Source organism: Stegodyphus dumicola, chromosome 4, assembly GCF_044657685.1.
Source record: "Stegodyphus dumicola isolate Sdum_Otavi_A_Nest chromosome 4, ASM4465768v1".
Lineage (NCBI taxonomy): Eukaryota > Metazoa > Arthropoda > Arachnida > Araneae > Eresidae > Stegodyphus > Stegodyphus dumicola.
The window spans coordinates 161878710-161892830 of record NC_140771.1 but is presented as its reverse complement, the minus strand read 5'-3'; the positions used below and the strand labels follow the sequence as shown (position 1 = coordinate 161892830).

Sequence of the window (14121 nt, the reverse complement as noted above, 5' to 3'; positions counted from 1 at the left end):
GTCCTGAAGATAAGGATAGTGCTGACAAATCAACTTCCAATTCATTGTGCGCCGCGGCGTCCCCCCCCCTACCGCAGAGCAGCATGAAAGTGATAAACAGATTTCGGAATGGTTAGAGAAACAAAGGATATGCCTTTATCCACTTTTTGTTTGATTGACATCAAAACACACTTTCACTTTGTAGATCCTTTGGGAGCTCCAGCATCGGAAATTTTATTTGACATAATCGAAAGTTCAAGCTTACTTTTATAAAATTGCTCTAACAGTCTGCCAAAAAATAATAAGCTGGATCCAATTCAAAGATTAAGGAACAACGCAATGTGCAACATTAACTGAAATAGATAATTAGATAATTTTAACTTAGCTTATCCCGTCCATTATACATTAAACGCGCATGTCTGAACGTATTACGTGCACATGCATATGCGCAGCCGTAAAGGTCTTATGTGCACACGTGAACGCCTATGCGCATGCGCAGAAAGTTTGTAGCTTTGATGTCCGGATTATGGGTGTCCGAATTAACGACTTTTGACTGTATATAGTATTTGAAGTGCCGCTATCAAACAACTGCCTTCTTTAATTAAATGTTACCTGAATGTGCACAGTGCATTTGTTCACAAAATTTTGAACTTTTGTCTTTTTCCCTCCTGTCAAAGAAAAAATCTTAATTTATCACAAGAATTTTGGAACAAACAATCTTCTCATATGATAACTAGTTTATTCTCTATGAAGTTTTAAAAAGTATTTAATTATTATAAGATGTTTTGTTCACCCTGTTTGATTTGGTAACATTTACCTTTGTGTATTTTGTTACAAATTACAAACACCATCACAGTACTAATCTTTGATAATGCAAAAATTACAAGTAATACCCTAATCTTTCAATAGAAGCACCACTTACATAAATATTTTAAGATTATTTACAAGTAATTGAGATAATATTCTTAAGAACAGAGGCTAAAAACCATAAACTACATATAACATCATTCCACAACTACCTCCAATCTAATAAATATCAAACAATTGAAAGAAGAGAAAGAAAATGCATGCTTGAAAATTTAAAAAAAAAAAAAAAAAAAAAAAAAAAAAAATGAATTAACCTGAAATTTAATTCTAAAGAAATTATGTGTCATGATACAGAAACTAAAAATTACACTGTAAAACTTTCTGCACAAGCAATGAATTATCTAGAATATGTAAAGCTGAAAACAGTAATATATTACTTAATTTTATTTGTAAAACTTTATTTAATCAACGTTGCATTGCTTTTATTATTTTTTATCTTATATTTTTATATTTTTTTTTTATACTTCATATAATTTAGATCCTAGAACTGAATTTTATGAATTGGAATAATCTTACGAACAAGAATCTAATCCAGTTTATATATACTGATTTGACAGAACCATTTCTATTTTCCTAAATTTGATATTAAAATTCTGATAAATTTTTAAGCAGGGTATTACAAAATTCTGCATTTTCATAAGCCTACGTAATTTTTGGTGCATAAGAAAACAGACAGCATTTCAACATATTTACAATACTTTCTCAGTTGACACCAAGACTGTAAAGAACTGCAATCAGATATGCAATGAAAATAAAATTTAAGTTACACCTAATAAGACACTTCCATTGTTTATGATCTTTCTTCCTTTCTCTCTCTCTCTCTTTTTTTTTTTTTTTTAGGCATAGTTATATAATGCTTTTAAAGTATGGTGACATATTAAATGAAAACTGCTATGAACTGGACAATTACTGATAAATGAGAGAAACATTGAGAAAGTGTGACAGGCTATTAACGAAGATCATTGAAGAGCTAGTCACCAGATTTCTGAAAAAACGTTCTCCACCCGACAGTTTCGTGGGTTAGAATATCATGATGCTCAAATTACTCACCAAAGCTTTGTATCTTATATATTCAATAGCACTTTTTCCTATTTTCACAGATTAAAAAAGCTAATGTACAACACATGATTTCCTTGTACAGAATATTAAATTATGCATTTTTTCCTGCATTTCATTTAAATTTATTTCCTCAAATTTCTTTAGAGATATATTTCTCATTCAATTAATTTAGTTCTCACCAAAAATGTGTAAAAACTCAAAATATTTTCATTCAAAATTGAAAGATATATAAAAAAACATAAAACCCCAAATACAGTTAAATAATAATAAAAAAATTCACAATTAAAACTACAGTTTTTATACAATTCAGCCAGCATGCTAGAAGGCATATTTTTTGGTGCACAAAACTAAAAGTTTGCTTTTGGTCACACTTGGCAAAAAGACATTGAAAGTGCAGAAAGACTTAACTCGCTATTCTGCTAAGTTTCAATTGTATACAAATATGGCTGTCATGTTTAAAAAGATTAAGTTTAGCTGCACTTACACAACTTTTAAATTGTTAATCATTCTACAACTGTTGCATGAAAGCCTTAGCCCGAAGATAAGAACAACATAATTCAATTATTTTTCGTGATTACAATACTTCCTTTACTTCATACATGGAAACACAAAAACTCTTTAAAACCAACTCACTAGATAAAAAAGTAATTCACTATTGTGAATCAGATGCAAGAAAATAGGTATGTCTTTAATAATATTCCATGTCAAAAGTTCCAGAATTGATTCCATGTTTTCTATAGCCAAAATACTAAGAAAAAGTATTGATTGTAGTGCAAAGCACTGCAGTGTTGTTATATTATAAAGTACTTTGAATGAGACTAAAATATGTAAATGTGAAGTATAACTGCTTGAAAATAATTCTGGCTATTTTAGGACATCTCCCTCAATTTAAATGCATTGGTATTCAAAATCAAGCTGAATGTTCACATTAAAAGCATTTTGTTCTTATTCTTACCCAATAAATATCATTTGCATTACAAAGAAAATGTACTTTTCTAATGGTCAAATGCATATTTACAAAGAGATCTGAGATTCTTTTGACAAGTCCTTATAAATATAATCATCCGTTTCAGTTCTCTCAAATAGTGCTAAATATTTATGTTCTAATCTCATAGACAAAAATACAGTTTTTTTAATCAAGTAATAAAAGATGCAATATAAAAGTGTACTGAAAGAAACTTTGCTAATAACAAAAAATGTTCTGTTCCTTCTTGAAACTACCATTGTTTACTATAAGGAAAATGGCAGAAATGGTAACAGAATTTTGAGTTTCGTCATTCCCTATATGGTTTTTGAGTAAAGTTTTCACCCACACTCATATTTATGGATATAGTATTAATAAAATCACAATACCAGACACAACATATATTTCCAATTTTTTAATAAACCAGCATTTTATTTTCCCACATACAAGATTACAAAAATTATTTTATTATGAGTAAATAAGCAACTTTTCAATTTAAACTGCATGCTCCATGCTACAATTTAATTAAGAATTCCTCATCTGCATGAGCGAGGGCTTCTCAGTTATACCTAGATGCAAAATATTATACTGTCAATGTTCTTCACCAGTGCAGTTACACATATATTCATCTAACACATAATGTTAAACAAATGGCAGTTCTTTTATCAAACACATACAATTGTTAACTTACAATTCTTGCAAATGCTTCTTTCAGTATGCATACCTTACAATATAGTTTACACTAATACATTCACCCACTAATCTGTATTAATATATATCTGGCTAAGTGACTGTGATGTACAAATTACTTCCTGCATTAAATTAAATTAAAACACAGTTTCTCAATGTGTATAAATATATATCAGTGTGTATCTTTCAACTATGTTCACAATTGATTAACCACATATTATGCATGTGATTTCTTATAAGTATGGATAAGGATGCTGAATATGATTATATGCAAACAATTTGTTATTTATATAAGGGTACTAAAAAGACATAAGAACCCAAACAGCAACAATACAAGCAAGGATTTTATAATTAACAAATCATGCTATTAGGTTTTGCTAGCTTAGGATTTCTTATACCTATCAGCTATGTGGAATCAATCTGAATAGGGTGGTACATACTCAGTGTTGATTTATGCGTGTTCCTGCTCACAGCATCCTACCATTTGTGGGATGAGCGATCACAATGGACAAACAGTCTGAATGAATTTTTTTGTTGTTGTTGAGGAAAAGAGTAGCTGAGATCCCTTTTATTTTTTGGCAAACCTTTAAAAATGATACTTTAAGTAAATTATGAGGGTTTTCCCATTAAACTTTACAGCATGTCAAATGAAAACTACTAAAGCTTGAAAAGACACTGGCAAGGGGAAATGAGAAAAACAATGGAAAATTGCTGCAATTTATAAATGAAGCCCATTTGCCTGACATACGAAATCTCTCCTGTCCAACAATTCTTCGGAAAACAAAATGACGGAACTTGTATCTCCCCTATGTAACTAAAAAAAAAGCATCTGAGTGATGTGGATAGGGTGCAAGAAAAGATGTTGCTTGTCAAGAATTCCAGAACTCTTACCAGTAATGAATAAAATATTAGGAAATTGTACTGATGATGGTGGAAAACATTTTTGAAGAAGACTAACATATAGAAAATTGATCCCAATTATTTTCCAATACCTTCTTATGTGTTAAATGCATGGAGGTAAGAATAAAAAGAGGGGCCAATGCTCACTGCTTTGGTCTCCAGATGGGATGTTTTTTGTTTATATTCACAGCTTCCTTGACAGCGCTTTGATAGTATTTCCACACACGACGGTTCCATACAAATAGAAAAGCATGACACTTCCACATAAAATAAACATTAATTGTTGGATGGATAATAGAAGTTTGTATAGCTTAGTGACGTTTACGCAAAAATCACAACTTGGTTAGTTTTCAGTAACTTGCCAGTGATTTTGGCAGTACCTTTAAAATTATATACGTCTTTCGATACTCTTGACAGAGTATTCGCTACTTTTATTTTATGATCCAAATAAAATACATGTTTTGTCATTCACATATTATCATTTTATGTTTATATAACTGAAAAATAATCACTTAGAGTTAATTAAAAAATAAAGTTCTCGCTTTTTTAAAATTCTAGCTAGCAATATGTTTAATTGATGACTAAATATAATATAAAATTATGAATGAAAAATCTTTGTTATTCAATATACAGTCAAAAGTCGTTAATTCGGACACCCATAATCCGGAATGATCTATAATCCGGACCGCAAAGCTACAACTTTCTGCGCATGCGTCGCGTTCACGCATGCGCACAGGCGTTTACGAGAGCGCGTAAGAACCTTACGGCTGCGAATATGTTTGTGCGCATGCGCGTTTAAATTGTAACGGAGTTATACGCTAAGCTAAAGTTATCTAATTCAGTTAATGTTGCCGATTGCGTTGTTCCTTAATCTTCGAATTGGATCCGGCTTATTATTTTTTGCAGACTGTCAGAGCAATTTTATAAAAGTAAGCTTGAACGTTCGATTATGTCAAATAGAATTTCCGATATATATTTACTACAAAGCGAAGTATGTTTTGAAATCCGAAATCTGTTTATCAATTTCATGCTGCTCTGCGGCAGAGGGGGGGGGCAGAAACGTCATTATTAGATTATGATAGATTAGAAAGATTATGTCAAATAGAATTTCCGATATATATTTACTAATATGTAATTTGTATCTACAAAGCGAAAGTATGTTTTGAGATCAGAAATCTGTTTATCAATTTCACGCGGCGGATTGGGAGTTGATCTGTCAACACTATCCTTATCTTCAGGGCAGATGTTTTTATTTTATTTGGTTTATAATTCCATACTAAGTGTAGTATTTCATTCTGTCTTTGATATGATTTAAATCAAGTTCCTCGTCATTATAATTCGCTTCCGATAGTGAAGAAAGTGACCCAGAGGTTATTGAAAACGAAAACATTTCGATTGACAAATTAGTCGGTATTCTCAACACAGCAATTATAGGACTTGAACAGCGGAACTTTGTAACTAAACAAGAAATTATGTCTGTTTAATAGAATTAAAGAGAAAGTATTATCACATGAAACGAAGCAACTTACATTGAAGGAAATGTTTAATAAAGTAAACAAATAAATATTAAGCTTTTTTTTTTTTTTTTTTTGTAAATTTTGATACCCTTTAGATCATAATTGTTCTTTATTTCATAAATTACGGTTTCATATTTTTAATTTTGTAATTTCTGCATGCCATCTTACCAGATTTAAACTGATGATCTATAATCCGGAAAAATCGATAATCCGGAATCGCCGAAGTCCCGACGAGTCCGGATTAACGACTTTTGACTGTACATACTTGAGTAGCGGTGTTATTTTTGAAAGAGTTTCAAGATGTGAAAAAAGCATCATCAATGCTATTATAATCAGTATACTTTGCATATTGCTACCTTTTCAATTACCTCACAGTATGAAAATGTCAGGTATTTGTGAATTTAGATCAATCAGTTGTTTTAACTGTTTTAAAAAATGAAGCAATATTATGTACAGCAAGGCAATCAAGATTTCGATCTGATGACAGTGAGGTTAATGTTTAAATATGAAATGGATATTTATTATGTTATTAAAGAACTATAAAAATGTATTAAATTGCTAAAAGAGGTATTGAATACTCGGTACTTACGTATTAACGCAACCAGGCCAAAATTCGCATAAATAGCCAAATTTGGCGACCCTACTTACGACAACCCTACGTGTTATACGTAGTTTTTCGTAAAGAAATTATTTTTCTTACTGGTTATATTGAATGCCCTGAAATACTTTTAACTATGGGTATTTGGGATCTGCCTGCGAGTGAAAAAAGATGCTATTGAATTGTTGCAGGGATACGGAATTATACCAAACGAACATACTTGTAAAAATTCTCATAAAATGAAACTGTATTTTGGAAAGCAAATCTTCTGGAAACGTAACGTCGAAGAGTGCAATCAACATTTGGGTGTGAGAATCAGAAATTGGTTTGAAGGTAGCTGAATTTCATTTGTGACAGCGGTACGCTTCATTTATTGTTGGTGTAAAGAGTTAACCTCAATTAAATTTTGTGCAGAAGAGATGGGAATTGCTGACAAAATTGTTATAGAGAGGATATATGTGCCCTTAGTGCTAAAAGCAATAGCCAAAAAATTTCCGCCGAAAAAATAATTCTGCAACTTATTCAAATTCGAAACCGGAAGGGTTTAATTGCTATTTTATATTTTAAAACAAAATAATATAAAAAACTGTATTAAAAATTATCTTTAATTAATAAATGTACATTTTCTTTCTATTCATACTTTTTTACTCAAACTTACAAATCGTGCCAACCTGGTTGCGATAATACGTAAGTACCGAATACTCTGCCAAAATATATTTACTAGAAAATTTGAATTTGATAATGAATGTATCCTAAAACGTTTTTCACACCAAAAGTTTGAGACTTGATGGCTACATGTAAATATAAAATTATGCATGTTAAAATATTTGTAATTAGGCACACAGGTCAGGTTAAGTTTTTATTAAATAGGGTAAGCATGCAAGGGCTGTCTGCCTAAAGGAAGAGATGCCATCACGGAGAAATTTCGAAGGAAAACTGACTTTGAATGGGTATTAGAAATAATGCATATAATTTTCATTCAAATTATATTTATACATATTTCTTATGTAAAAAATTCTCGTACATGCTAAATTATTGTAAATTGCTTTACTCGAAAAGGATAGTATATGCACAGAAATTAGAGATTTGCACATGCCGAAAATGAAAAGTGTTAAATTATATGTGGGTATTTATGCATATGCTTGCAAAAAGCAAATATCTTATTTATTTCGTATTATATTCATATTTATTCATTCATAAACTCCAGTGAAAGTTACTGTGAAGAAATCTAGTTATTAAATATATCTAAATTTATAATGACTATAATTATTATCGAAGTGTATAATAAACTTAACATTTAATTGTAAACATAAATTGGAATTCTGTTGACAGATATGTTTATAAAACATTTAAGCAAGAATTGTTCATACTGGAAAGCAATCTGTTATAAGGTATTGGAAAGCAAATCCTATGAGATGTGTACTTAAGGAAGTAGTACAGTTTTTACAACATGTATTGTTGAAATTAAGGGTAAAAAATATCTGATAAGTATTAAAAGAATTACTTCTTTACATTTTATAACTCAGTTATAAGTTTTAAATAATATTTAAAAAAATAATCCTTTTTTTTATTCCCTTTCAGAAATATTCATAGAAAGTTAAGTACATAGAAATCAGCTCCAAAATTTAACATATCTCACTATTAAAATAAAAGGTGCTCTAATTTTAGATGAAATGAACAGAGCATTAATTATAAATTGACTCAGACCTTCAATTTAAAAGATGCTTCAGAAGCTAAAAAATAATCTCGTAATTGAGAACGTATTTTAGGAAGAAGCTCTGTAAATAGATAAGAAATAATGCATAATTTTAATATTAATAATACAATAGACTTTGATCTTAATTTTTGTAATCCTTAACTGAATAAAATCAAATTACCTTAAAAATTTTTCTAATGTAGTTAACGGAAACTTTTCATTCAAATTAAACTGTTCTGGGAAAAATACAGCATTTTTAAACAACATTTCATTCAGTTCAGAATGAAATGTTGTTTAAAAATGCATTTTATTTACATACTTAGGACTCTGAAATATTGTAGAAAAAGAAAATATATACATTTATACATCTATTTATGATGAAATTACAAAATGTTTACATCTGATCACACCAAAACCCATTGATCTTAATGGTAAGGCACTGAATGTTTTGGTCTCACCGAAGGGATCGCTGCTGCTTCAAAGCAGTGAATGAGAAAAACCGATTAGAGCCTCTCCTTTTACTTCCTACCTCCATGATTAAATGCATGTACTGTCTCACCAAAGTAAATTCATATATCTTCTAAAACAGTTTTTGTTTACAAATGATTTAAGACATACACGTTCTCTGCTCAAAGTGGATATGTTGTACATGTTTCACATAACTTAAAACAAATAAGTCAAATAACTGTATTATTTTATCATTACTGCATTTTTTTAGTCTGGATCATCGTTTCTCTCGATGTGAGTCAATACATATATCACATACATCTAACTTCACACCACTGTACACAGGGTTGCTGCTAAATATAAACAACTGCCTAAGCCACCAGCTAAAGTGAGATGATAGTTAAATAAACATTTATTTAACTTATGCTGTGAATTATTAATATGTTTAATTTTTTATTTGTAACTAATGTACACATGGCCTAAGACATAGATGGAGATGGATCTACAACAGAGAAGTGTATGGATGTTTTAAGGAAACTTCATTTATCAGTAAATGATTTGTGGCATATATAACATGAACATGATATCTTGACGAGTTTTTAGAATTTGCTGATTTACGAATTACTTGCTATATGCATCAAGCTCTTACAGTTTGTTATCGACATGGATAAGCATATGTCCATTTAAAATACTTTTGTTGGCAAATGACTTGTTACATATATCACAAGAATATGGTTTATCAGAATGGATCAGCATGTGTCTGATCAAATTACTTTTGTGTGCAAAGGACTTGCTACATACACTACATGTATGCTGTTTCTCATGAGTATGGATAAGCATATGCATGTTTAAAGAACTTTTAGCTCCAAATGACCTGCCACATAAATCACATGCATAAGGCTTCTCACCAGTGTGGATGCGCACGTGTTTGTTTAAATTACTTTTGTGTGCAAATAACTTGTTACAAATATAACACGCATGTGGTTTCTCACCAGTGTGAACAACACTATGTCTGTTTAAACAATTTTTCTCCGTAAATGACTTGCTACATATATCACATGTGTGTGGTTTCTCGGTATGTATCAGTATGTGTCTCCTTAAATGATACTTGTCAGCAAATGATTTGTCGCATAAATTACATGCATGAACTTTCTTACCAGCATGGATAAGCATATGTCTGCGCAAATGACTTTTGTGTGCAAAAGGCTTGCTACATATTTCACAAACATATGGTTTTTCACCAGTATGGGTAAGGATATGCATATTTAAAGAACTTTTGTCTGAAAATGACTTAATACATACATAGCACACGTGTGGTTTCTCACCTGTGTGGATGAGAATGTGTCTGTTTAAATGACTTTTGTGAGCAAACGACTTGCCACATGCATCACAGGCATGTGGCTTTTCACCAGTGTGGACAAGTGTATGTTTCGTCAAGTCACTTATGCGTGTAAATGACTTGCTACATGTTTCACATGCATGTGGTTTCTCACCAATGTGAATAAGCATATGTGTGTTTAAATGATTTTTTTCTTTAAATGATTTCATACATATATCACATGAATGTGGCTTTTTAGCAGTATGGGTAAACATATGTCTGTTTAAACGATGTTTATCAGTAAATGACTTGCTACATGCTCCACATACATGCAATTTGTCAACAGTATGGACATGCATATGCTCACTTATATCACTTATGCATCCAAATGACTTGCGACAAATATCACATCCAAATTGTTTCTGCTTTTCCATATGGATAAACAGGTGTGTTTCTAATTCTTTTTAGGAAATTGACATACAACATACAAAACAATTACTATTTGATCTTAGATGAATATAGATAAGCATATATATCTCTACTGTAGTGTTTCACTAGAGTAGAAAGGCAATTTTTTTAACATGACATTTTTGCAAGCTACATATGTATGATTGATACAGTCTCTCATTAGCTTTATACTCTGCATTCCACATGAAAATATTATGTTCATGGTTTAATATTTTGTCCAGAATGGAGACATACTATCCCTTAGCTTCTTTTACTGTTTCACCATGAAGATTTTAATATTAGCAATGTTTAAAGATCTATTCAGAACTGACAGCTAAGGAGAAGTGAAGTATTAGAAACAATATACACAAAATTTCTTCTCATATTGATGTATATTTCTCTCCAGCTATATTTTAGTGCAGAAATCTTGGAATTATATTATATTATGTTTTCAGTTCATCAGTGAATAAAATATGTTTAAATACAAATAATTCCTGGCATGCCTAAATGTGAAATTTCTATATATTTATGTGTAAAGAACTCTTTACACTTCCTAGCATTTGCAAGTAAAAGCTAAATGAATGATTTTACATAAGTCTATTTTCACAAATCACAATTCTAATTAGCTAATTTATCAACATAAAAAAGTTCCGTTTTGAATTTCCGCAAAAGGTATATTTTTTTTTTCTCCCTCTATTTGACGCTCGATTTCATTTACATCTTTCAACAATGCGTACATGCATAAAACATTTAGTGTCATACATTCGCACAACAGTAATTCTCCGTTCAAGAAGTTTTAAGTGACCAAATGTTTTGAATTTTCACGTCTGAGATTATGCTTGCAATCACTTGAGTATATGTAACAATATTTACTGCTGACCTTCTACTACGAATACAACCGAAGGATTTGATATGGCAGGAAAGAAAAAAAAAAGACAACACAAAACAAGCTATGCTGCTCCTTGCGTTGAACTTGTTTACAATTAAAAAAACATAATAGCGGAGTAAAAAAAAAAAAAAAAAAAAAAATTATGCACCAGTTAACACGTCTTTTTGCCCGTAATGAGAAAATGAATTTTGATTTCTTGATTGAGTTATTTTCATTATATTGGTTATTGACACCAAAGTGCCTGGGTACGGACAAAGAATATATAGGGACCTTCTTTGGTACCCTTCACTTTCTTTGTTACGGAGACCCTACCCCATGAGGAGCAATTTGACCTTCCTAATTATATACACAAGAATTTTACTGTTTAGGAACAGATACAGTAGTTTTTCTAGGGAGATGAGGTGATAAGTACTTTTTTTTTGGAATAGTTTTACTCAGTTACGAAATAGTAAGTGAAAATTCAAAATAGTGACACATACCGCAGTGACTAATCTCACCGACAGTGTGAATAGCTAACAGGCTAATCACACCACCTACGTTCGCGCATGCGCACAAGCAGCCCAGGTACCAGCATTTACGCCGATTTCCGTAAGGCAGGCGGTAGCAAGGAGGTTAGAATAGAGGTCGCCGCTTTTTCAGATGGCCCAGACTTTCCTTTGCCCATCGATGACGAATAGCTGATAGCTTTGGGCTGTGTCTACTTGTACGACGTCGGACGTTTAGCTGAAACATGGTAAAAATGCTAAACGTACGACTAGTTGCGCAGAGACACTTTCGTGATTTCTGCGCATTCCAACCAGTCGTAAAGAGATGTTTGTTTACATTTGTGTTGATTATCGGAAGGGTGAATTGCTTTTCCGTGTAGTGCTAGAATGTCAAGAAAAAGTTATTTTTTATTTCGTTTGATGACTAATTACTATCATTCTTTGATAGATATCTAAAACATTATATAAAATAAAGAACTTTGAATATATCTGAATATTATTCTTGTTTTAAATTGCTAATGTTTGATCATTTTATACTGATGCGGAGTTTACACAAATAATCAAAATTTCTTGAAATTCTTATCAACAGATTTAAATAAATCATGCATGCAAGCAGTAAAATCACATTCTTACGAAACGAAATTGAAAAATCGTCTTAAAACCTTGTGTAATTTTTCTGTCATGTGTAGCTAAATATTTCTATAAAATTGCAAACAGAAGCATTCATATACATAAAGAGTGTGTTCAGGAGATTAATTCAGAAATGTATGTGCATATGCTTGTATGTACCGATGTAGGTGTTCATGTAGCATATGTATATGTGTGTACATACGTTTGTGTGTGTGTGCACAGATATACATGCATACATACATTTTTGAGTCTGGTCTCGAAAAATGTCTTGCTGAAAAAGAATGTAAACAAACCACCCAGCTCCTTAAAAAAAAAGTTTAGAAATTTTTTATCATAATTTTGGTTTCTACAGCAAACTTTTGTGTGTGGGTTTGTTTTAAACTTTTAGAAGAACTCAAATTTTAATATAAAGATGTGAAAATTTTTTACCTTTTGATAGTGTACCTGATGATTTATTAAAAACACAATTGACTCTCTTATATTTAATATTGAAAAGAAGGAGGGAGATATGTACAAAATTATAATAAAGATGATTCTAAGGTATTTTTTTATAAATATATGTGACTTCTGAATATAGAAAATAATCGCTTACAAATGGCTTATGCAGTATTTGTTTTATTATCATATCCTGCCCTCATAAGCTCAAAAATAAAACTTTATACAGGAAAGTCATTTTACCTCCAAATATATTTTATGGTATTGAAGTATGATAATAGATGATTATTTTTGTTAGAAAAATTATAATGTTATGAATATTTTCCTGAAGATAATTATACATTATATTCAAGCATATTTATATATTAATATATATATATTATATTCGAGTAATAGATGACATATTTATATATTCTATTTAAAAATAAATGGCAGCACTATGTCTTGTCATTAACTTTATCAAAAGAACTTATAGGTTTAAAGCACCTAATTTCTAGTATAAGAACTGTACTTCAAATGTCCTTTTCTTCCCCCCCCCCTTTTTTTTTTTTTTTTTCTGTAAGAGTTTTGCTTTATATTATTTACAGATGGACATCTAAAAATGCTTGGCCTTTTCTATCCAAATATCTAAATATGGAAGTCTGAAATAATGCAATATATTTGTATGTATATAGAGTAAAATATTAGTAAATTCTACATAAGTACATTATTATGCTAAGATAATGTATTTAAAAATATTCAGTTTAATGCAAATATGTGAATCAATTTATACATATAAATTTTAAGTGTATGACTTCTGTTGGATGTTTTAAGTAAACAATAAAAAAAATTAACCTTTTTATCAATTTATCTTGCACATGTATACATTATTACTTTTTTTTCCCTATAAGAATTTACTTAATCTAATATAATAATCTAAAAATAAATAATACACAACATCTATTAAGGCAGACTATTTTTAGTACAGTAACAAATAATACAAGCAATATAATTTAATACTTTCAGTTGTCAGAGAATGAAGTGAGTTTTGTGAAGCTATTTAATGAAAAAATCTGAAAACAATTTTTGATGGTTCTAAAAGAATTAAAATATGTACATGAGATAAATGCCGCTCTTTTTGTTTTAACCCCTTTGAATAAATTTTAACCAATTTGATACTTTTTTTACTTCTTTTCAAAACCTTGAAATACATAAGAAACT

At 30.4% G+C, this 14121-nt stretch overlaps 1 protein-coding gene and 1 long non-coding RNA gene across 2 annotated transcripts; both read right to left on the bottom strand.

Moving 5' to 3' along the window:
- Window positions 1-3280: 3280 nt before the first annotated feature.
- On the bottom strand, window positions 3281-11720 carry LOC118200959 (uncharacterized). Its single transcript, XM_035372951.2, has one exon. It carries the CDS (start codon window positions 10467-10469, stop codon window positions 9363-9365), a length of 1107 nt encoding a protein of 368 aa, XP_035228842.1. The 5' UTR covers window positions 10470-11720; the 3' UTR covers window positions 3281-9362.
- LOC146997739 (uncharacterized) lies at window positions 3281-12020 on the bottom strand. The gene is made up of 2 exons (XR_015040815.1): window positions 11851-12020; window positions 3281-3438 (listed from the first exon to the last, which is right to left on the bottom strand). It is a non-coding gene; the product is annotated as an uncharacterized LOC146997739 (long non-coding RNA).
- Between the last annotated feature and the right edge of the window lie 2101 nt (window positions 12021-14121).

Bases quoted from the DNA above. Each gene is read 5' to 3' on its own strand.
- LOC118200959 (XM_035372951.2), bottom strand. From the start codon at position 10,469: ATGGAAAAGCAGAAACAATTTGGATGTGATATTTGTCGCAAGTCATTT.